General features: G+C 41.7%; 1 protein-coding gene across 6 annotated transcripts in view; it reads left to right on the top strand.

The window, feature by feature from the left end:
• ARMH3 (armadillo like helical domain containing 3) overlaps positions 1 to 25,368 on the top strand; it is a 130,220-nt gene that overhangs the window by 37,606 nt on the left and 67,246 nt on the right. For all 6 annotated transcript variants that reach the window (XR_005933577.1, XM_030031110.2, XM_041127419.1 and 3 more), the window contains 6 exons: positions 546 to 615; positions 2,173 to 2,233; positions 5,107 to 5,195; positions 20,056 to 20,138; positions 20,653 to 20,779; positions 23,303 to 23,378. Coding sequence is in view for 5 of the 6 variants with exons in the window: in XM_030031110.2 (XP_029886970.1) it covers positions 546 to 615; positions 2,173 to 2,233; positions 5,107 to 5,195; positions 20,056 to 20,138; positions 20,653 to 20,779; positions 23,303 to 23,378 (506 nt within the window). In the remaining variant the exon portion in view is untranslated. The remainder of the gene's footprint in view (positions 1 to 545; positions 616 to 2,172; positions 2,234 to 5,106; positions 5,196 to 20,055; positions 20,139 to 20,652; positions 20,780 to 23,302; positions 23,379 to 25,368) is intronic.

Below are 25,368 nucleotides of genomic sequence, written 5' to 3'. Positions count from 1 at the left end.
CTCCCCCATCCCACTGGGTGGGGGGGGAAGTGAGTTGGTGGCTGCGTGGTGCTTAGTTGCTGGCTGGGGTTAAACCACGACACCATTCAATTAGCCTTTCTGGTCTTTTACAATAAAGACCAAAGCCATTTAATACTGCACACGCTGTTAAGAATGCAGATCAGACTTCTGGGTCAGGAGCAAATCAGTATGTTAACCAAGGGGGTGGAATTACTCTGTGATTTCCCCCCCCCCCCCCCTCCCCCCCTCCCCTTAACCCCCCCCTTACCCCCCCCCTTAGCCCCCCCCCCCCCAACCCCCATGATATAACAGTGCCCTCCAGTTACACAGCTAGAAGAACAAAAACCCAGTGGTCAGCATGCTGAAAAACAGGCATAATTTTACTCTAGCCATGGCCTTTAGGATTAATATAGGTGAGATAGCAGTTGGAGAAAAAGACAAAGGGAAGCCTATGCTGATGGTACCATTTGCATGAAAAATACAGTAATACACAGAATGTCACTTCAGGCTTCTGCTGACTTCTTTTCATCTTTGTGTGTTTGAAGCCAATGAGACATAGGAAGAAAGCAGCAGACAAGAACCTGCCCTGTCGCCCGCTGGTGTGTGCAGTGCTTGGTGAGTATTGTTGGAGTACGTGTGTGCTTGTGGTTCCTGAAGCATCTTTTGTTCTGCAATAGAAGTATGAGATTTGTGGATTAAGGGGAGAGATGGATGGACTTAAAAGAGGGAAGTTATGTACTAAAGATATTTCCAGCGACGGACTGTCCATCTCTATACCTGGCTGCCTCACAGAGAAATTAAAGCCAAGATTGCTGTTCTGTAGCAAGAAATCCTGTATACATTTACAGTAAGTTTTGCAGAAGCCTGTTGGTCTCCTTTACCTGAATAGTAACAATAGGGAGGGCAGTTGATAAATTCAGAGTTTTAGGTGAGTGTAGTAACAGTTGGTTACAAGTACTTTCTAGATGATAGAATGAGGGCAAACCTACAGAAAGGACAGATGTATGTTGGGGGAAGGTGTTTTCTCAGCATTTAGCCTTTTCTGAGCAAAAAAACAATAGGAATGTCAGTAGCTAGGTTTTGCAAGTGGATGTGGAGGCTCAGTTGAAAGCTTTTCATGCAGCATATGATTAGATTCTGAAACTCGTTGCTGTGGAGGCCAAAAGCATAAATGGGTGCAGAAATGGACAGAGCCTGAATCCCTGAATGACTCTTAAGCCTGATGATATGGAAACAGTCTTTCCATATGGAAAACAGCATTTTCAAACAGGTGATTTTTTGAAGCCAAGATACAACAGCTGCATAAAAAAAATCTTTCTAGACTGACTGGTTTTCAGGCACTCTTTCCCTAGATTGTTTTTAGTCAATATTGAATCATATTGCTGGGCTATTAGTACCCTAGGCGGTTACATCTCACAATTGTTACCACTGGCATGGGTTAAGCATTTTTATGCTGAAGTTGTGTTGGGCGGAGAACACACACATTCAGCTCATGTTTATTAGCTGAACCATAGTAACTTATCTCTTTCAATTGTATTTCTCTACTCTTTGCCTCTTATCCTCACACTGGGAGCCCTTAAATGTTAAAAAGACATTCTCCCTTTTTTTTTTAACTTTTTTTTTTAACTTTTTTTTTTTTCCCCCTGAATGAGCCTGAAGCAGAAGCTTAGTCTGTGTTGAGATCACACTAGGTTTACTTGCTTCAGAATTTATTTTAGGGCAAAATTAGGTGTTCTCTACAGTCTCTTCTCTCTAAACATCTAGGCTGTACATTGTTTCTGATAAGAATGATTTTTCTAAAATGTGCTTCTCAATGGAATTTTCCATTAGTGACAAGGCTTGAAATATGAGAGCAATTCTAAGCATCAGAATTTGTGGTGTATTCTTTATTTGACTAATAGTGGGGGAAAGCATATGGGGAAGCAGTGCCTCAAAGCAGATAACACTACGTGCCCTCAGTTTCCAGTAGTTTTTTTTTAATTCCAGAGAATGTCTAATTCTCTTTAAAACGAACAACAACAAAAAAAAAAGGAGGGAAATTTCTCTCATCTAAGTCGGACTATCGTATGGTAGAGGTAGGTAGGTGGGGTAGTTTGACTTCCTCATTGTTGTCTACTGGAAGTTAACTGTAGCTAGCTCAATACTTACTTTTGTAATTTTCTTTTCTGTCAGATTTAATGGTCGAGTTCATTGTAACACACATGATGAAAGAATTTCCTATGGATCTCTACATGTAAGTATCTGTGGGATGACTTGTGATTTTGTTTGAAGTTTGAATTTGGGTGGATTCTAGTCAGAGCAACCTCCTGGCTGAAATAACACTGTGGTTGATGGGGAGAAGGATGGCTTTTCATGAACTCTTCCAGTAACTTTTTCTACTTCTAAAATGCTCTGTGTGCCAGAAAACTGAAAGCAAAATGAATTTCCACCTTTCAGGCCAATTTCCTAATCTACTTGATCAAATACAAAGAGCTTTTCAATCTGCAAGAAGTTTCATAATAGCAGGCATTGCAAGAATCCCTACTTCCAGAAGTTGAATCTTGGTCTAGAAACTGAAAAGACAGTTTTGAAAAACCAAGGATGACTGACGTGAGGCCTGGAAGGCAATGTGGACAGTAGGAGAGAGGTTTAAGCCTGAAATAGCCTGCTAGGCAGCAAAGGGTAAAACCTAGCAATGGGGAAAAGGAGAGAAGAGGACAGAGCACTCCATGTGTCCCAGGAGGCCCCTAGAATGCTTTGTTCTGCTTTAGCCTGGAGGGCAGAAATAGGATTTAGGCAGATCATTGGCTTTGCTCTGACTGTACAGTACTGAATTTCCCCAAGGCTTGAACAGCACTATATTCTGTAGAAGAGATAAAGATACATAGGCTGTTTTCCCTTAAGGTAACTTTTCAGCATGTTCTGATTTTGCCCAAATAACCCTGCAACTACAGTGCCTTTGAAAGGGTTGTACAGTTCACTTATGAGTTTGTGAGAAATGTTTTTTTAATGACAGAGAAGTGGTTGTAGACCGGTGTAGTGCATTGGAATTTCACAAGAAAGGTATGAAATCCTTGGGCTCAAATGTAAGGTCACATCTAGAAACCCCCTGAGAGTAAAAATAACGAGCAGTAGCAACCATCAGTGGACATCTGTATCCATTCATTTTGGCACGTTTGTGCAGTCCTTTCACTGCACTGCTGTCTGAAACCATCCCATAGCAGACACAGTTATTGCAAAGTGGGTGTTCTGAATGCACAAATAGTGTCATACTTCTCTGCAATACATTTAAAAGGTGACAATATGAAGCTGCTCAAGGGAGGGCATATTAATATTTAAAACAGAAATCCAGGTTGCTTTGACCAAGGGTGTTTTTTGTCCATTATGTGTATTATGAATCCTCAGCACAAAGCTAAAAAACAGAGACACCCTACTAGAAGGATAACTTCATAACTAAAGCAGTTTCATAACTAAAGCAGTGTGGTTTGGGAGTCTGTAGGCTGGTAGCTGGTGCCCTGGCTCCTTAGGCAGGGGTGCTAGGACTGTTATGCCCCTCTTCATCCCTTTTTTCCATGCCTTGATTTCACCCAGAAAGCTGTATGCTACTGTATGCAACCACAAGATTTCAATGCTGAGATATGTTTGCAGAGTATTTTGCATTAACAGCTGTTGTAATTACAAAGAAATGTTTTAGCTGTTGCCAGGTTCTCTCTGGTCAGTGCCTTAAATAGTTTTTATTTGTAGAGGCCAATTTTAGTCTTGCAGCCAAGCAAATACGTAGGTGGAAAGGTACTGGGCATTGTCTGGTACCAGTAACGTCAGAAATAGCAGGTCCCTTCCCAGAGCAATTGCTGTTCCTGATGTGAAGACAGCTGTCTGTATTCTAGCTGGTTTGCTTCCTTTTCTTGGTTGAATTTATGAGAATCCTGTTTGAAATACAGCCCTTAAAGTGGTGCTCAGCTATTAAAATGGTTTTACCTTTATTTGTCTAAAGTCGGTTTCAATCCTTATCCCATCGTGCTATTTTTGGGATCATCTAAGGGTCTGAAAAGAATAATGTATACTTTCTCCATTTTATTTCTTAAGGCTTTTTAAAGCCTTATTTTGAACTCTTCACACCATTTTGAGTAACTTCCATGCAAATTTTTAAAATTTGATTTCTCTGTGTTTGTCTGAGGTGTAGTATCTTTCAGTAGTGTCTTTTCAGAGAGATGTTGATATTAATGAGATAATGTGTTTTTGAGAGATAGGGATTTGGAGAAAAGAATTTTTCAGAGTCTTCCTTCTGTTTTTTCTAAATGTCAATAAATAAAAATAGCTTGGTCTAACATTCAAATTTGTATATATTTTTTGTCTTGTCCTTAATGATAGCTAATGCTAGAGAATTTACTAATTATATTGTATATTTAGTTCTGATGTTATTTGTGAAGAATGTTTGTGCACCTAAGAGTTTGTATAAACACTAGATGCTATAGAGACCTACAGGATTTGGAGACTGAACAAGTATACTAGCTGTAAGTTGGGGGATTTTACAGCTTGTAGGTGTATTGCTTGATCATTCCACAGTTCATACTTAAATTACTTGTTTAAGGAGGCTGGGAAAATTGACGGAAATGTCTTTCTTTTTTTATATAATTAAACTGCGTGCCTCAGTCAAACTAAAAATCCTGCAGTTTGTTTGACTCTGTCATGTCCTTTAGCCTCATCATTTGGGCCAAAGAAACTGAAAGGCTCCGTTGTGTCCAGATTTTACAAAATCTGAGCGCAGCATCTCATACATATGGAGCCTGCAAGTTAAGTAACTCCTTTTGTGGACCTTATGAGGCCCTCAGGTAAGGGCAGCAAAGAGTGGAAAGTATTAATTAAATATAAACAACAAACTTGCATTTGTAGTCGATCCAATCATGTTGAGCTTAAACTGGCATACAGGCCCCTTTCTCTTGTATTGTCTGGTTCTTTCTTGCGAGTGTTGCTTCCCCTTAGAGTCCAAAACCATGAGCCTCATCCTCCTCTGATAGGCTTTGAGTTTGTCTATTTCCCTGCTGCTGACTTCAGAGACGTTTCCAGGTTTGATGTAGAATTGCTGGGAAATGCAATGTAATCAATCCATTGCCCTCTGTTTTCCAGACGGTGCATTCAAATTGTGCACAAGCTGCTGTGCTACCAGAAGAAATGCAGAGTGAGGCTTCATTACACCTGGAGGGAGCTCTGGTCAGGTACTTTGCATCTGCAGAGACAGTCAAATATGAAAAGCCCAGAGTGCGTGGCTGTTTGGTGGCCATGACTGCTTGTTCCATTGCTACAGGCTTAAATAGCAAGTGGCAATTCTGTTAAAGTATCTTTATTTTGCTTCTTAGTTGCTACATGCAAATTACCTCTTTTGGAAAGTCAGGTCATTATCATAATGGTAGCTAATTTACTTTCTTGTCTGGCCATGATCACCATAGTATCCAAATGTCTTTGTTTTTCTGTTTTATTACCTGAGTCCCTCTTCACCTGATTGGAGAGATGGAGTTATGTTTTATGCAGTAGTGTTTCTCTCTCAGATATTTGTGAGTAGAAAGGAAGTAGGCTCTTGGGTAAAGGGAGGTGGACCTTACTTTTCCTTTTTACTATAAGACATGGATACACATAGAGTAGTGTGTGCAGCTCCTTCTGAAGAGAGCAACCTAGAAATGTCAGCGGGAAGGAAGAGAGGCTTTTAACTCTGACCTTTGCATTGACGATAGTCTGGTTCATGCCACTGGTATCCTGAGATAGATGAGTATTATGGGTTTTGACTCATAATCTAGTGGACATAGCTTTGTAAGACTGTTTTATGATGCAATCATTGTGTGGGAAGTCTGAGGAAGGGGTCAGCAGAATGGATGATGAGACCTAACAGGCTTCTTTTGTGGATATGGTGTGTGCTTCTGTTCTTATCTTGCAAGCAGTGAAGTAGCTCAGCTAGGAAAGTACGGTTAATCCCCTAGCTGTTGTGGCTTAAACAAGAGGTTTATGAAAATTCAAGGGAATGTGGTCCTAATTGTGTGTTCCTGGAGCTGTGCTTGAGACCTAGGATCAGCGACTTGGCTGGTGAAATGCAACTCCATCAGAAATCTGAGAGAGGATGACTTTTGAAAAAGGTGCTGATGAGTGGTTTGCGGAGCTGTTCTCAATTAACACTGAGTACTTCCCTTCAGTAGCTTTGCCAGCTGAGTGTACATACAGAGAAATGAACCAACAATCTGAGTCACTTTCAGATATTAAATTTTCACCTTGTGTGACATGTGGCCCGTTGAGACTTTTTAAATTATTCTTGTAGAAGGTGAAGTGGGTGCCCCTAATTAAGGGATTAGTAATTTCTGTTTGGTTGTTTTCTTCAGAACAGACCCCCTAGAGGCATGGCTGCAGTGTAGTGCTGGTTCAGGAGAACACCATGTGCAGTGTGGACATCTGTTGTGAATCGAAATTGCATCTGACAGTGTGTGTGATACCTTCTCAGCAGTTACCAGTGAACCAGATGCATTCCTATTTGGCCAGGCTGAGCTGGGTCTTTCCTACACACTGGCGGTATGGAAGTCTCAAATATAGTGCTTTTGCTTGAATGTACTGTTCCACAGTTCAGAGAGCACACTTTTAGGCATCTTTCAATCCCTAACTTTCCCTATTTTAGGGGAGGGGGGGGAATAATCCTTGCTACACACTGAGATTCAGTATCATGGGATGTTCTTTTTAGCTGTCTCTAATTGGCTGGTGTTTGTATAGTGCTTTGGAAATGTAAAGTGCCTCAGAAGTATTAAGTACTGCACGTACTTCAAAAGCAAAGCAGTAAAGTAAAAAGCACTCTGGTCAGGTTTCTGTGAAGGACCTGGAATGCCTGCGCACTGAAGAGCTCCATGCTTACTATAGATTTCTGCGTGTTTAGGAAGATCCTCTCATGCGGGAGTAAATTACAGTAAGAATGTTTCAAATTTTTTTCTTATAGGGTGTTGAGGTGAACAGAGAGATTCTTCAGTAGCTGATAGGTGATTCATAGAGGCTGGGAGGCCCTGGGTTGAATGGTACGGGCACCTGCAAAAGGGCACATCCTGGCTGCTCCAGGTGTGTACTTCTAGAGCGCTATATGTGGCAGACTAAATGCTAATTGCCAGCCCTAACTTGAGCTGTATTTCATAATTAACTCTTACTGCTGTCAAGGCTGCTCTTTGATTACCCAGAATGCTGCTGCCCTGGATGTGAAAGAATGGCTATTTTTCTGGTCTTGATCTATCTGACAGACGATTCCAAACCAGAGCACAAAGACTCCTGAATTAATTTCTACCCTTTATGTGAGTATATTCCCCTTTGGGCTTTTATTTTGGATCGAAGAATTAGCTGTTCATCCAGCAGTGATAACTAAAAGGGAGCAACTATTCACTGTAAGGTCTGAGATCTCAGGTTGCCCCATCAGGTGTGCTTTACAGAAGGTCTTCAAGCCCACACTTGTCTTCTTGAATGACAAGGTGTGTGATGACTGAAGCAATGCCCGTCGTGCAGCATGGATAATAGCAAGGGAAGCCCCCCAACAGAGCTGAGTGGAACAAAGACGCTGGAGGTTATTGGTGTAAGGAAGTATTGAAAGAAGGGGAGAGAATTCTACCTGGCACATGAAAGGAGAAGAGTCATTTCAGGCAGAAAATTGAGTGGGAGAAGAAGACAAAGGGAATACTGTGGGGTAAGTAGTCGGTATAGGGTGCGGAGGAACTGAGATAAAGGTGGTAGGTGGAAGCAGTAGCAATGTGTGGAGCCTTCTGTTCACTTGCCGATTCTACTGTTAGCTAGTCTCTAATTAAGGAAAGCCACTCTTGTGTCATCTGATGGATAGATGCTCTTCCTTTGTGGGTGCTTTGTCTTCAGTATGGAAGGCCAGCAGCACTTTGAGAGTTTCTGCATTTCCTTTTTTGATTTTAAGTTGCAATGATTGCAGAGAAAAGCAGTGGAGCCCGGTGTTTGGCATCTCTCAGGACACATATCAGGCTGTTTGTGCAGTCTGTAATACTTTATAGTTTTTTGGATACGCCACTATGTGGCACATTACATATATATGATCTTAACTTCTGTTGGACTTCCTTTGTCAACATCTGAGCTTGAGGAAGAGCAATATTGTTACTGAGTCTTTTGTTGTGATTCAGCCTTAGCTTCATTATTAGATCAATTCTTTCATACTAAGTTAAGGGGCCAGGACCATGGCACTCAATACAATGTAAAATCTCTAGCTGTGCTGACCGGATTACCAAAAATGTTTAGCTGACAGAGAATGATGCAGGGGTTTGAGAGCTGGAAGCAGGACTGACAGGAAGGAAGATCTGTAGGTGGCAAAAGTAGTATATATAAGCTGGCTGTAGCTAAAAGTAGTCTGAAAATAAATATCAGATCACTAGTGGAGCTAGATTCTGGAATATCCTAGAAGAAGTGCTGGAGAGTGAAAAGCGATAGTAATTTGATTAGCCTGTGAAAATGATTACCAAGCGCAGTTACTGATAGGTGGACCAGACATTCACATCCAGAGATGCCTCTTGATCTTGGTTCCTCTTTAACAGACCTTGTCAGCAGATTATTAGCTTCAGTTCAATCATCTGTGGTAGCTCTTCCTTTTTGAGCGCTGAAGAAAATCTTCAGGTTTTTCTTCTGTGACAGTGTACCATTACTGGTCACTAGCCTGGAAATTTGGCCAAGGTCAGAAACCGTTAAGTGGATATGATTGTGTTGACCTGTTCCCTTACTGTCATTTTGGCCAATTGGAAATCTCCTGGACTGTTATGCCAGGTACCTTATACTTTTTAAACACTGATTTATTGAATGTCAAGTGTAAGGTACTTTATAGAGCTGATAAGGAAACTTTACTCAGTAACAACAAATTCCCTGCTCTCAGAAATAGCATGTTATGCCTAATGTTCTCCTTAAGTTCTGCTCCTTGTTATGTGAAAATGAGGTTGATTTTGCTGGTCATTAAGGCAGGGTTTGGGTTTTAATTGTTGAACTCTAACTAGTTTGTACAGCACTTGAGTGATGGAAGGTGCTATATATGTTGTTGTTGTCAAGCATGTATAAGCTATGCCAAAAGAGTTTTCATGAGTCATTTAAGCTTTTTATATAAAAAGACCTCATTTCTTCAACTCCTCCCACCTCAAAATTAGTAATGCTTGAGCAATTCACTCTGAGCTTAGGGGGTGCAGGTAACTTCTTCGCAGTTGCTATGGTTTGCTTTAAGCAAAAGCCATGTTTAAAGAAACAGAAAAGCAATTCTAATACAGACTTAAAATAGCAAAAGTAGATCATAAAAAATCTTAAATATAATAATGAATAATGGTGAAATAGCTATTTATTAGGGCAACTGAATGCAAAATAGGATTAAAAATGAGCTTTGCCATTAGCAAGCATTGAAGATCAGTTTCCAAATTATTGTTAACATAAGGGCTACAGTTTCTTAGCTTGTAGCTTAGTTAATTTGATAGATGTTGAATGCACTGTTAAAATGAAGGTGCTTCAAATGTGTAGCACTATGAAGAAGTTAGTTTTTCTCTGTTTTTATTTTAGGATTATCAAAACAGACTTTTGCAATGCTACTGGACAAAATATACTTTCTTCCTTTTTGTAAACTCTTTAGATCTTTTTGTCAGTTTTTGTATTTGTAACATGAGGATAATATTGCTTTCAAAATCTTTTTGGGTGAATACTAAAGAGGTGAAATGTTCCTCTGTGGAACTTCTTAAAATAAAGAAGCAATATTTTTTAGGGGAGAAAAAACCCCACTTTCAGTTTGTGTAACACACTTGCCCTTGTACAGTGCATGTTTAAGGTGGTATTGTTTAGTCACCTGTACTTTGCTTTGTTATTTCTGTGGCTGAAATATTATTACTGATAGTATTTGTTACCTATGGCATTTCTGGTTCTCCAACTGTTGATCAGGTCTACTTCAGCCCTCCGATTTGTGTTGCTGAACAGATTGGAAGTCAGGTGACATTGTGTCTCCCCTTTATCTCTAATCCTGCTGTCACTGTCACGTTCTGCAGCAGCTACCTGGCAAGGGAAGCTTGTCTCCTTGCAGCTCTTGTGGAGTCAGGATTCGTATACTGGTGTACCAGACAGTCTAGTTCACTGGTAAAATGCCTGATCACTGAGTGCCATGAGAGTTTGAAAGACTATAGAGCTGCTTCGCCAGTTAGCAAATGACTTAAAGATTTTAGGGAAAAGAATTAAAGACTTAAAATTTGACCTTCTTACAAACTCACAGAATGTCTTATGTGGCTTTAAAAAATGCTACCAAGGTACAAGATCCAACAGCACTGTCTTCTGCATGCTTCTGAAGTCTTAAGAGTTCAGAGGAAGCAGTCATGGTCCAGCTGATGGTATAGATAAGGCTGCTGTGGTAATTTCTGCACAATGAAGAATTCTATAGTGTAGTAACAAAGAAAAAAATGTCTTTAAGCTGTGAAGGATGTTGCAAGCATAAGAGAACAGTCTCTTCAGCACAGCAAGTTCAAAGGTAACTAATAAAGGTCGTGTGTAGGGATAGGGTAAAAGGAACAGGAGCTTGTGTGTTAAGTGTAAAATACTTCCGTAAAATGAAAGCTAGGGTGAGTAAAGAGGAGGTCTGTTTGTCTCTGTTAAAGGGTTCTACTTGAACTTATTGCTTTGGGAAGAAAAAGGAGTCATTATGTGAGACTTGACCTTTCAAATACCTTCCAGCAGAAATGCTTTCTGACTTCACTGTGCTGCTCGTAAACTGTAAAGAGAACTATGGAACAAATGCTAGAGTTTTAACACCTTTGCAGGTCAACATACTCTACCTAATGGTTTTACCTGGTGTTTGCCCTCTCATTTCTCTATGCCTTTTGATAGTGGGAGGTTGGCCCAACTTTTCAAAGCTGCACATTGGAATCTCCATGTGACTGAGAGCTCCCAGCCATTTGCCATATGCCATGCTGGAGATTTGGGATCTCATGAGTTGTTTGAGTACAAGGGGATTGCTGGCTTTTTAAAGGGAGTGCCACATCACGGAGGAATGAGGCTGGAAGTGGGAATGATAGGCTCCCTCTGCGGTTCCCACTGGTAGTTCAGTGGGAGCACCAGGAACTGAGAGAGGAAGAGGCAAGAACAGTGTCCAAGCTTGTTGAAGGTGAGCTGCTGAGCAGCTGCAATGGGAAAGGGAGTTCTGAGTTGATGGGGTGGGTGGGTCTTTGGAGCTGTTGGGGATCTCGACCTGGGTGGATGAGAGCCTAAGATGAATTGGAGGTGATAGTGTGTTAGGAGGAATAGGAGGCCCTGAGTATAGGAGGCACTAGGTGGGATGAGGTCTGGGGTTAGAGGGTTAGGGAGGCTGGGAGGTGTTACCAGATAGAAACTTTGGGTTAGAAATCATTGCATGATCTGAAGAGGGAGCTATTCAGCATTTTTAGCTGTCAGGAGGGGACTAAATATCCTTTTCCTATTCTTTTATTTGAATGTCTTCCTGGGACTATTCTTTGGTGTGGGAAACTGAGGAATGAGAGCTAGCGTCTAGCTTAGGTGTGTATCCTGTGGTGTTTTTGTTTTTTTTCCTAGTGCTGCTTAGTGAATTGTATGCTTGAAAGAGGAAAGGATGTTTTCTTCTTGGAATGATGTTTTGACCATTTCAGCTGTGCTTATGACTTCTTTCTGTGCCAAGAAGGACATGGACAGGGCTTCACCGGTCTCGTATTAGCACTCTGAGAGCAGAGATGCTTAGCTCTAGGATTGCAAAAACCAGCGAGGTCCTTTAGTATTCCAATGAACTGGGTCATTAAGTTGAAGTTTTGAAATTAGTGTTTACTTCTAAGGGGCTCAGTAAATCATTATTAAGTGTGTTTAACTTGCATTTCATGCAATGTCCTTGTCTATGGCAACTTTCCTCACCTTTACCTGTAGATAGGTGACTGGCAAGCTTTATCTCTGTTCCTTATCTTTGAAATTGAAAGAAAATAGATAATATTGGCCTGCTGTTTAGTAGGAAGCCCAACAGGTTTACAAGCACTTGTGCTTGTTGACTCTAGTGAAGTTTCTGAGGAGGTGGAATAGTTCTGAAAATGTGTTGGAAAGAATATAGTTTCTCACAAATGAAAGACTGTAACTGTTACGTGCCATGGAATAGGTAATGGGAATTGGCAGCCCTTAGAGTTGCCTATTTTCTTTTACTTATAGGAATGCTGGTGCTTGGTTGGACATGTGGTACTGTGTTGGCACAAGCTTGGTACAGGAGTGTAACTGTTAGTCCTGTTAGCTATTTCAGTGAATTTAGGAAAGGATTGAAATTGAAAGGTAGTTTTATAAAATAAATTTTGTTTGTAGTTGTGATGTATGTTGCCGGTTGATATTTATTGATTTATTTAATTTGTACTTCTGGTAGCAGTCCATGTTGCCCCAAAGAAAACCCTAGTCCCATCTTACAAATGTCACGTACAGGTGAAAGATGGAAGTTCAGAAGGAAGACTGCAAACATCTGCTTGTAGTCTTCTGCTGCTGTTCTCAACTGGTGGTCCAATTTCATGTTAACCTTTCCACATTTCCTCCTTCAACCAAAGCTAAAACAGTTTTGTGGTAAGAGCACACAGCCATTTGGTGAAGTGTACTGGTATAAATCTCCTGAAGAAAATAATGTAAGAAATGCAAAAAACTCAGTGGCTTTCTTGTAAAAGAGGATGTTCTAAATTCTCTGCATGGGGCATTTTTAGGAACCATCTGCTTTTAATTAAATCCTTCTTAGTGTTCTATTACTTAATTCTAGTTACCTTCACTTTATTTTAACATATTTTAATACTGATGATAAAGAGTTTGGTCCCACTTGCTGCTGGAGAGAAGAATAATAATACAAGATTTGTGGCAGTTATTGATCACTTGATAAGATCAGGATGGGAATTCTTCATCAACAGAGCCTTGCTCAGATGGGCACAAAGGGAATTTAGTCATCTAAGTGGACAGAAGTCTAGTAACCATTTGGTCATCGTGCCTCAGCCTGGCAGGTCTCATCCGGATATGTTGCTGTGTCCTGCAAATTACTTTTTAAATAAAGCTGGCTAACACAGGACAATTTGATTGTGAATCCCTAACAGTTTGCAGATCATGGTGACCTAGTGGAGGTAGTGTGATAATTTCTCCTGGGAAACAGTCCCGTTAATGACAGGAGTGTTACAGCCAGAGCTTTCACAGCCATGTCTTTGTCTGCATGGAGGGGTTGCAGCATTCAGAATGCAGTGATTTATCCCTGTCCCCTTTTTGTTTTCAAGAAGCAGCAGTCCTGGGTCGCCCACTTTGCTATCTTTCCATGTTCTCACACAAAGTTTCTGCTCTTTCTCCAGATGCTCCTCCTTTTCTGTTTTAAAACCCCATGCAAAAATGTGCGACCTTAACTCCCAAGACTGCTATTTAATTAACAGTGTGAACCTGCACTGTCAGACAGAATAGAATTGAGCTCAATAATTCTCTTTCCTCTAAAGAGGAATGAAGCTTGTGGGTGTTTGCTTTTTTATTTTTTATTTTTCAGAAAAAAGCATATTGTTCATCTGAGCTTTAGCTGAAGTTGGAAAATTTGGTTTCTTTCTTACTGCTTGCTGGATTGCTATCAAGCAGCATTGGTCTGGCATCAGCAATTAGCATTTCCATTAAGCTTGCAATTTTCACACTGTTGGCTGCAGTTAGGTGGGAACAGCGAGTACCAGGGTTGGGGACTATATAAAGGAAGTAAAGGATTGGAAGTGAAGTGGCCTACTCAACTGATCCTGGGAGCGACGGGTTATGCCAGCAGGTACTCCAGGCCTCTGGCAAGCTGTTGTTTCTCATTAAGAATACGGGCTGCTTTCATGCTTATACCTTGAGAGTCATGGGGAAAAGAGGGAACAGCTGTAGAGTGCTGAGGTACTGGTGATGGGGACCCTGCCAATAGGCAGCTGCTGTCTGCCAGAGCTTTGGTGGCCGGGAGCAGGAATTCGGCAGTGCCTGTGCCAGCAAGCAGGGAGGCAGCGGTTAGAGGAGCCATCCAGCCAGGTGAACTGTTACAACTATGAGCGGGGTGCTCCCTCCTTATCAGAGCAGAGGGAAGGAGGTGAAGCGTGTTGAATAGTGATGTTGACAGAGCTTTTATTGCTTCCCCTGCTTCCCTGAGAGGCAACTGCAGCAATGGTGCAACAGTCTTGTTTTCTAGCACTTTGGCTGATTGACAGGAAGCTGCAAGTGCTGTCCCTGAGTAATTGGTTCACTTGTCAAAGGATGCTGGGATAGTTTGTGCCTCGGGGGGTTCTGGTGCATTAGTTTGTAATAGCGATGTAGCTATTTCTTGGACACGCTTCCGATTCCTAGTGCTCTATCTCAAAACTACCTCCGTTGGTTCTTTCCTGTCAAACCCTATCTGTAGATACTCATCTCCTGCCAAGTTTGTTTTGATCACTGCTCTGCTGAGTGTCTGCCCATGCTGAATGTGGCCAGATCTGCACCTTCTTAACACTCAGGTCATCTCAGTATATCGTATTTGAGCCTTTTGCTTCCCTACTTCTGAATTTCTCTTCAGGTATAGTATTTATTAGAGGTGATAAACCTGTTCCAGGGTCTCTCTTCCTCCTCATAACAGCACAGTGGGATATATGGTTATGCTAGCTTAGCCCTTGTGACTTCCAGTCTGGAATAGGAGAGTGGACTGGTCCATGGTTATGGTATTGTCATGTTGTGAGTCTGTTATTTCCACACTCTCTGCTGTAGTTTCCCTTGTGTAAAGGGATCGTGCTGAATTTTGGAATCTGGAAGAACATTATAAGAAAGCTTTGTTTGGCCTATTACTTCTTAACAAGCATTTGATGTCGGCCAGTTAGAGGCAGAATACCGAGCGTCAGTGGGCCTTTGGTCTGACTGGGTGTAGCCAGGGCTGTTCTTGTTGCTCTATTTATGCTTCCAGTGCTGTTGCGGACAGAATGGTGCTGTTTTCTATTTTATGTTGGAGGAATTGAAGCGCAGAAAGACCAAAGTCCTGCTTCCTGAAGAATCGAATCCAGTTTGTTCTCGGTTCCAGTCTAGTGCACTAATCCTTGCCAGATCTGGCTTACCATGCGCTACAATGAGTTGTATGGACCTTGCCTTGGGAGTATGTATATGTGAACAGGCTGGCTGCAAGAGGTCCAGGGTAGTTACTGTGCTGCTGAAGCACTTGTAGGCAGAGGATTTCTCTGCAGCATGGAAGCGTTGCCCAGATGTCATTAACAGCCGCCCTGTAGTGACATTTGGTTGGGGATCCTCCTAAGGGGGTTGTGAGTAGAAACACTTAAAGGAAGACACTGACTGTACTGTTGGTGCAATGGTAACTTCCAGAGGGAATGTGAAAATCACTCTTCTTCCCAGTGTGTCCTGGGAGCTGGAGGGTAGAAAATTGGAGGATTTTAGTAGAGTATAGAATCCTGTTAATTGATGTTATACTGCAGTTGAGGAGCCCTCACATCTCTTTTTCTCCCTTGATCCTTTGTTGAGGGCCATTATATGCACCATTAGAAGATTTTTGACCTGTAAGCGCAGCAGATGCAGTGACAGAGGCCTCCGTACTGTGCTCAACCCATCCGAGCTCTCATTGATGTGTGTCTCAGGGCTGTTCTCTTCTGCTCTGTTGTGCAATAACACATCAGAGCCTTTTGATGCTCTTGGCAGAATCTGTGCTACATTCTGGTTTGCCCAAGGGATGGTACTACTTCTTTTTTTCCCCCCCCTTTTCTCTATTTAACCTACCTTCACGCCCCTGTTGCATTACACGTGATCCAAACAGTGAACACTGAGACACTAAATAGAACAAAAACTTTGTGTGAATCCCAAATGTGCTGGGGCTGAATATACTTCTGTTTGAAACAAGGCTTACAGGGAAAGAAGGTAAGCCTGCTATGGGAGGAGGGAGTGAAGGGCATCTGTCCATAACAGGAGTTACCTCCTTCCTGGTAGAAGAGCAGAAGAGATGCTGGCTGGCCATCTTCTTACAGAGGATTGACTTGAAGAAGGGCAGCAAATAACTGAGGAGGAGTGCTGTTGCTCCTCAGCAGACTGGCCACAAGAGCTGATAAGGGAAAGTATCTGTCCTCAAAAGCAGCTTGTGCAGTGGAGGAGCTAAGAGCCTCTTTCACTGCAGTCATTTCAGTTTAAAAAGCAGGGAGGCTATCTGTAAAAGCTGGTGATGTCACTTTTCATCCTTTAGCTATAATAATCCTTGGGAGAGAAAATTGCCTAAAAACCAACCTGTATGCTTTATACCACTTTCACGTACAGCCAATCATATGGCTTCGTGTCCAATTTAAGTGTCCACTCAAGATGCTTTTCTGCTTGGTTTTGAGGCTGTAAATGTAGGTATTCAAGGCCACGTTCTCTTCTTGCTGATTTAAGAACCATAGCCAGTGTGTTCAGCTCAGGTCACAGAATGAGGAGCTTGCATGCAAATAGTGATGGCCGCTAGTTTAGTTTAGTTACAGCCTTCTGCTTGTGTTGCTAAAGAAGTTCTAGTGACACAATTGTATTGTGAAATTATGGATGTTCCAAAACTCACCGTAGTAGGTGTATTCCAAAGACAGGTATCTTTAGAAAAAAAAGGCTCTAGAGGCTATTGCAGAAATGGTGCTGTTTTCCAGTTAATGTTGAAATAGATCTCATGCTGAAGCCATCCATCACTGTTAAATCCTGGAGCATAAATCGGGATAATGTGGCTGAGCCCAAGCAAGGGCCACAGTTCTGTCTGCCTGCGCAGCTGAAAGATTGAACTGCTCCTCCCTTGGGAAAAAACACGGACAATTTCCTGGCTAGTGTGAGAGGGCAGCCTGCAGATGGGATATGAGAGGCGAGCAGTTGATTGCAGCAGGGAAAAAGCGACACATTGGGTTTGGCTTCAGGTTGCTCAGGAGTAGTAGCAGCAGTGCCCTGTGGGAGCTCAGGGGCAGAGGGGTGTTAAACCAGTTGGACCTTTGCTCTAAAGGTTTATTTTGTGTGTGTAATTGTCACTGAAGGGCACTGGGCATATGAAGCTTGATCTAAAAGTAGTTAATCCTGAAAACTCCAGGGCATAGCTGTCCTCATTTTCAGTATGGGGTCTTCCTTACAAGCAAACTACGGAGGCACAGGTAGCCATAGATTTAAGAGTTCGTTTTTCACAGTGTTCCTGTTCCTCAGAGCCACTTGAGCAGAGGCTGGTGCAGAATGTACTGGTGTGGAAAAAGACTGGTTGCTCTTTGAGTATTGGTGTAGTGGATATTGTAATTAGGATCACTGCAACTTTTTTAGGAATGTGTAGTTTCCAAACAGTTGGATAAATTTGTCTGTGCAGTGCACACAGTGACTGTAAACCTGGTGGATTAGCTCTTCTGACCAGCTCTGAGCCCAGTACTGAGTTTCTGCCTCATGTGAAGCACACCCCTCTCCTTCCTAGTTCTTAGGGAAGGAACAGTATAGATCGGCTGTGAGTGGGCTATGATGCAGTACAATTCGGGTATAAAGATTGATTTCAAGCAGTGGTAATCTCTTGTCTTCTTTGTAACTGGAACAGGAAAATTAAACCTGAGCAAATTCATCACAATGGCTGGAACAAATGTAGGAGCTGTTGTTGGGGTAGAACACACCAACAGTTCTCCTTCAAGCGTTGTCACCAATATAGAGCAGTGCAAGTGCTTCACGGCGGTAACTGAGAAATACTGCAGTGGGCAGTCACAGGGTACTTGTCCCTGTCAGTCGGTGAGCGCTCGTGCTCTAGACAAACGATGGTTACGCTTGTTCTTTTAAAAATGGTGTCTTCCCACTGTGGTCAGCTTTCATGTTCACTGTGTTGGGATGTTCAGTGACTTCTCATCATGCTGTGCGATCAACCATGGCAAAGGCCTTTCAGCAGGGTTCTGGTCGGAAAGTGAGAGGCGATGGGACGAACAAGAGGCTTCACACCACTTGTTACATGAAATCCAGAGCTCTGCTACTCTGCTTTCAAAAGCCCCAACTGCTAGTAGTTGAACAGCAGCGCCTGGCCACGAGATGTGGCTATGTGGAGTTGCATGGCTGGGAAAGAGGTAAAACCATGCTTATAATTATTTAACAGAGAGATCGCCAATAAGCTGCTGTGACAGAGATGCAGGGCAGCTGTCTTCAGTCCAAGGCACTGATTGCGGGAGACTCTACTTTTTTGCTGTGGAGGCTTGGTTACCTTGGCAACCTGTTTTTAGCTGGATCTCTGCTCTGGTGGAGAGCCCATCTGTACCTGCTAGTTCTTTGTTTTGAAACGGCTGTTTTAACAAAAAATATCTGACAGGAGTATTTCCAGAGCTGGATTATTGTGGAATTCAGGCTCTGCTTTTGGTCCCAGGAGTTTCAGTCTGATGATGAGGGGATGATGGTATGGCGAGTTCTGTGGCTGGATTGAAAAGGTATTAATATATCTGCTTCATGAGGTGGGCTGCTGTCATGGAAGGGAGAGATGCTACTGCTGATTGTTAAATCCTGGAATAGCTCTGAAAGATAAATCAGTTGCATGTCTGGAGTGTGCAGAGAACTTTGTTCATTCTGGTTTGCACTTCAGCATCAAGCCACCAGCTGGTAGATTAATCTGAAGTAGCATCTGTCTGTGATGAGTAAATACCCACACTAGGGTTGTAGGCTTCCCTTTTGGGGGAATATACAAACTTTTGATACTGCTGGTGAACTCCTAGTATTGGAAGGTAGTGGTTGCAGGACTGTATTCGGAATCTGACAATTTTGTTTAATTCCAGATCTTACCAGTCTCTTCTCATCTGTCTTTTTACTGTTGGTTTTTTGGTTTTACCTTTTGTGAATACTTTGTAATCCTGAAGGAGAGGGGGGATATCTAAATTTTGTCATTACTTCATTCCTGTTCCCTGTGCTTTATCTCTTCCTATTTCATAGCCTGTACCTTTGGACTGAAATTAATGGTCTGTTCTGTATTTGCCATGGGGTTCACTCAAACCTGAGTTGGTTTTCTTCCAGGTTACTGGGTAGTGGGTAACACTTGTATAATGGTGGGGGGAAGAACAGATCAACAAATTCTACTTGTACCTATAAAATTGGAGTAATGCCTGGCATTACTCTGTTAGATGCAGTTACCAATTAGTAGGTAATTAAGAACCTTTTTAGAAGTCTGTATAGCCTTCCAGCTTGACTTTGCAGGCCATCTAATTCTGATGTTTTAAGTCTTGAAATGTGTTGACTTCAGAGCAGAGAGTACATTAAGAATCTGTTCTAGGCAGGCATCAGCTTTCAGTCCTGAGCAGCTATAATGCAGAAGAAAATAGCTTTCTTTTTTGAAATTTTCAAGAAAAAACAAGATAAAGAACTTTCCATTTTATTCAAGTGAATGGAATACAATTGTTTATTGTAAAGTCTGTTTGATTAAAGCTCTTTTAGCCAACCTTTTTGTTAATTCCCACTATCACTAACTGATTTTGTGTGGTTACGCAGAAGCTTTTGTTGTTTTTTTTTAAGACAAGTGTGAACCAGATCTGTAGTCTTTACTGCACAGCTCAAGATAACTGACACAATAAAGTACTATATCCTTCCTTGCACCATTGCAGCAGCATTGACATAGAGCTACAGAAAAGCTATGCCGTGGGGTTTTTTGTTACTTTTTTTTAACTGCATGTATCAACAAGAGTGACAGTTTGGGGCTGACTATGCATACATCATGTTGGTGATGTATGAAGCAGAAACGAGACAGTTGGATTCTCCAACCCCAAAGCTCACTTCAGGATCTGGCAGATAGAAACATCTCCTGTGAACCGACTAAGCTAACAAGAGATTTACCTTGAGCCTGAGCAGATTTGATTGGGAAGTCAGTGAAGGAGAAAAAATGTGGGACATCAAAATAGCTGTCGCTTACCTGTCCAGCACAGTGTTTTAGCCACAGAACCCCAACCAACAAACCCCACATGTAAATTGAGGTACTTCTAAGAGGTGAGCATATATTTCTGAGAGGTGAGCAGCTGGCATTTACGTTAGTTTATACTAGATAATGAAAGTGCATCTCTAATTGACTTTTTGAGAATGGCTTTGCTTTTAATTTTATTTAAAAAAATACGTATTATTTTCTCCTAGCTTTGATCAACTTGTTGAAGTTCCTCATGTCTAATGAGACTGTGTTGCTGGCCAAGCACAACATCTTCACCCTCGCTCTTATGGTGAGTGCAGACAAAGCAAATCCTCTTATTTTAAACAACTTAATCTTGAATGAATCTTAGGAAAGAATATAGGATTTCTGGCCTGGTAAGGAGATACCAGTAGAAGGCCACAAAGCAGAGGAATATCATTGTGGTTGGTTTTGCTAGATGTTTGGAAAGGGCAGTGCTTGGAACTCATTGTAGGGTCTGCTCATTGAAATAAACAAGTCTATGTGAGGAAAGGCTTAGTTTAATTTTCCAGATCTGGTAATGTTTTTTCTTGTTCTGTGGCTCTTTGTATACAAAATAATAGAAACCGGTTTTCCTGACCCCAGATATGATAGTGTTTAAGCTTCTTGTCTGTCTCTTCTGTACTATAAGGAAAATAATAGATAAAGCAATGAAGTAATTAGCCCTCAGTTGCATTACAGTATTATTTGTTCAGAGGTTTTGGACATAGTTTGTATTGTTTCTGTTGCAGAATAGATTTTGTGTAAATATTCCTGTTGTAACTTCTTTTCACTTCCTTGTATAGGTTGTGAACCTGTTCAACATGTTCATCACTTACGGAGACACCTTCCTCCCCACTCCCAGCAGCTATGATGAGCTGTATTATGAAATCATTCGGATGCATCAGAATTTTGACAACCTTTATTCTATGGGTGAGTACCTCCTGAGTGGTCAGGACTACTGTTGACTGGAAGTGAGGGTGGTGGTGGAGGGATGTTTGTGTCAGGTGTTTTCTGTCCACCTGCTGCTGATGTGTGTCTTGGTGAATGGACATGTTTTGTGTACTAGGACATGTTTGGTAAATGAAGAATTGAGAGAGGGATAAACTTGTTAAAGGGATAATTTTTTTTAGTTAAAAAAAAACCAAACCAAAAACCCAGACCCATTGCCTCTGAGAAACTTACAACAAGAAGCTTGCTGTGCTAGACAAAGCACATCTACTACACTCATTGCCAAATCAAACCAAGAAAACAGCGCTCACAAACCTGCATGCAATGACAAGCAAATCACTGGCCTGAAGAATGTGCCTACTGGCAAAACAGGGGGAAGCTGCCATCCTTCAAAGAGAGGCAGGCATGCTGGAATGCCACCAAGTGACACCCAGCAGGGAAAAGAGGAACAAAGGAGAGCAAGGAATGCATGGAGGCATAATCAGGCAGTGTATACACAGGAGCCTGCAGCGAAGGGTAGCTGCAGCAGCACTGGTGTAGTGCCTGCATGCTTGAAGCTGTGAAGAAAAGAATATAGCTGTGTTCATTTGCTTTGTTGTAGACAGACCTTTCTTCCCTTCACCCCCTGCTCCCTTCTCAGCATGATCACCCAATGAACAACAGGAATTAATATAAGCATATAAGGGGAGTTAAAGGGCAATGGGAGACAGACAGTTGGCCACAGCACTCTTCTGACATGGGAGAGAACCATCCTCACCTAAATAAAGTAGCCTAAATAGTCCCTGCAACTGGAGGCGAAAATGAACTGCCCTTTTGTACAAACTGCCCACAGTTTTCATCCATTTTATAAGGGATCACTTGGCCATTTTTGTGCCCTCTGAGCACATAAGATTTTTTGCTAACCCATTTCGTACTCCCAAGAATTGCAGCTAGTAAGATGAGGTGCTTTTACTAGCCAGTAATTTTTCAAACTCATCCCATGTGGAAGCTGAAGGAAAGTGGAGTGGAAGAATAATGCGCTCGAACTTACTCACTTGGGCTGCAATAGGCACATCTGACCTGTTGAAAAAACTCATTTGTCACATGAAGCTGTTTTCCATCCTGCTACGCAGAGCAAACCCCTTTGAATTAATGTTGTAGATGCCTGAATGGAAACCCTTTCTGAATACATTACTTCAGATATTCAAGTACAGTACCTACTGTTTGACAAAATAATGTTACTCAGAGCTGACATCTTTTTTTCTGCAGATGACATGTAATGGTAGCACTAGGAAGTGAGAAGGTAGCACTGTGTCAAGCTGATGAAAGCCACAGTTTAACCAGGTGTCCTGACAACTTCCCTTTGTTTGTCAGTCCATCTCACTGGGACTAGTCACCCTTCTACGCCCTAGCCGATATTCGTTAGCACAGATGAGAAAGTTACTCTGCCCTTTAGTTTCCCTGTTAATGTGGTTGAAACTTTCTACATTGGGAGTGGAGGTGGAATCTAATTGTCTTGGGTTTTATTTCTTTATTTTTCTTGTCCTGAATCTGTACTTCATCCAGATCTGCAGGACTGAAAGCTTCTCTCATGCAGTAATGGGCATGAGTATGCAGCCACTGTGCTTATGGATTCATCCATGTTTCTAGGTGATCCTAGCTTTGAGTGATGTGCTGTTACTTCACTCCTAAGTCAAGGGTGAACCTTTCCTGTGAAATGTAACCTCTGGAAAACCCTGTATATAATAATTCATAGAAAATTCCCTTCTGTTTAGGCAATATGGAAATTAATCCAAACATTTGCTAGAGGATCTGTTATTGTTTTGGTACTTACCAAGAGATGTGCAGGTAACTACCACCATAGAAACACTACAAATTCTGACCTAAATAAATATTTTTGGTACTCTGGCAGAAAAGAACTGGATTCCCTAGAAGTTCTTCCTGCTGCAGAATGTTTTCAGATCTGCCTCCAAGTCTGTCAGAGACCATCTGTGCAACAGAACAACACCCTCATTCCTACAGGGAGTGTTTTTCCCTAGGCTGGTGTGTAATTCCTCTCTGCAATTCCAGATAAATGGGGAGGTAAAGAATCCATCACTGCTGGGGTGGGTTTAAATTGCAGGATGTAGCCCAGCTCAGATGGAACCTTGCATAAATAGGAGCCAGAGAAGAACAGCAGTGTGTGGAACAAAGGGTATCATAGACCTGGAACACTGCCCTGTTTCTGGGGGAAATTAACTTTAATATGTGGTGATGAAAGCAGTTAGGAGGACCTAGGCTCTTCTATCCCCTCTGCTTCCTGTTTCCCAGCCATTGTTTTGTTCTGCTCACCTCTTATGTGTTCCTTACGTTTCTTAGATGGGCTTTGAAGGGAACTTCTGCCCGGGATCACAGATCGTCTCAAAGATGACCTTTGTTCTGATGTGGTTTCCAGACCGCCATCTCACCAAAGCAGTTTTCTTTGATGTTTTGGATTAGAAAATTGCCAGTTCTGTGCCAGCACTGTTAACTGTCTTTTCCTTTCAGTTCTAAGGCTGTCTACCAATGCTGGTCAATGGAAAGAGCCTGCAAGCAAGGTGACCCATGCATTAGTCAATATTAGGTAAGGAGTAGAAGTTGTTAACCATTTTAAAGATTCTTGTGTCCTGTGTGACTGCATTCTTATCGTGACACTTTCACATTTGTTGTATTGAATTTGGTTTTGAATTTGTTCTCTTTGTTGGACTAAATTGCTGCTCTAAACAGGGCCCACTGGGCTAAAGAGAGGATCACCAGGGTTTGATTGTCCTCTCTCTAATAATTCTCTCAGCTCTTCTGTAGACTGAGTGCTTTCAAAGCATGACACAAACTGTAATGAATTAATCCTCACAGCATTCTTGGGAGAAGTTATACAGTAGGGAACAATGTTGTGCTAGCAGAGTAATTGTGGACCTAATGGATTTCTGTTGTGTGATTCTATTGCAATTCCATGAAGCTATGAAGGGGACCATAAGCCAGCTGTAATAAGCAGATTCGAGGCCTCTTTTAATATTGCAAGATTTTTGTGTGTGTTTAAAACTGATTATTTAAGGACATTTCAGTATTCTCTTAAACTTCTTCCTCCTGTTCAAGGGCAGAAGTTATGGTCTGCTTGTAAGGCTAAGGTATATCTAGGAGTGCTTTTGTGCTGTATTCCTTCACGACAGCAATAATTTCTTTTCCTGGCTTCTGGAGCAGCTAGTACTGATCAAGCTGGGTACTGGGCAAGAGGCTTATGGATCTGATTGATTTGAAAATGGAAGAATGTTGAGAGAGAAAATTTACTGTTTATCTCTGGCTTGTAAACAAACCATAAAAGATAAAAGTATTTATACTGAAAAAATAGCTGTCCATCGCTTCCCTGGTCATCCCAGACACTCGGTGTCTATGCAGCACCAAGTAGCTCAGTACTGCTACATTGTTAGTACTTGTCATTTTCCTCACTACAAAAGAGGTTGTATAGGACAAGAACTAACTAAGAGGGCATCTTTCAAGTCAATAAACATCTTACATGTCTATAAACCATCTTAAAGGCTCCCCTAGTAAGTCTGTAAGCTTAATAACATCACATATGGTTCCAGAAGATTTATTTTGCTACTATCCTTATTTTTATTTTCTGTAAACAGACATAAATGAAAGCTTGTGGGCAGATAATGGACTTGGAGTGAAACAGCAGAACAGATAGCTGTTGGCAAATTAATGTCATTTAATGGGACAAAAAGTGTCTGCCCTGGGAATTCTCTGCATACCCCCTGAGAGAAGTCTAAACTGGGAAGAGATAAAAAAGCGAGTGGTCACAGAGGGTTTGTGCTCACCTCTGGTCTGTGCAACGAAGATTATGCATTGGCTCATTTCCTGTTGGCTTAACAGCTGCTTTTGTAAAGATCAGCATGCAACTGAGACAAGATACAATCAAAAAACTGGCACTGTGATACCCTTCCCTGGACATGTTCAGTACACAGTACTGTCTGGAATCAGTGAATCCTCTAACATGTTTCCCTTCTAGGCTTTTGGTAGCTTTCCCCTGCTCTACCTAACTGCTCATGTATGTTGAAATTTCGTGTGGTCTTTCACTAGCCTTAGAAGTTTTCATGAATGGCAGCTTTTCAGTGAAATTAGGAAAGGTCTAAATTGGAGATGATTCAAGGCCTGGAGAGGGATTAGAATTCAGAGAGGTTGGTCTGTTTGACTTATCCCATTTCCTCTCTTGCTCCAAAAAAAAAAAAAAAAAAAAAAAGTGGAGGGAGAGGCCAGGTATTTTGTCTACCAGTTTGTTTTCTTCTCATGGTAAAAATATTACATTTGAGGGGTTCTTTAACTGAATAGATTTCAGAGCAGCCGGTTGTTGGAAGCTGGAGAAATCCAAAGGTACTGTGCTTTTGTGAAGGTGATTGACAGTGTGATGTTTCAAAGTGGTGACTAGGACTAGATGCCTTTTTTTTTTTTTTTTGTGAGAACATACTTTAGAAAGTTCCAAAAGACTCATCTCCGTACAGTGAAAATGGATGAAGTGAAGGGCCTGTGATAGTGTAATACTCCATTTTGGCCTAAAGACTGAATTTAGGTGTTTGAAA

This window comes from Aquila chrysaetos, chromosome 11, assembly GCF_900496995.4.
Source record: "Aquila chrysaetos chrysaetos chromosome 11, bAquChr1.4, whole genome shotgun sequence".
NCBI classification, from domain to species: Eukaryota; Metazoa; Chordata; class Aves; order Accipitriformes; family Accipitridae; genus Aquila; species Aquila chrysaetos.
Note: the sequence above shows the minus strand (reverse complement) of the source record. Positions and strands in the feature narration are given on the sequence as shown.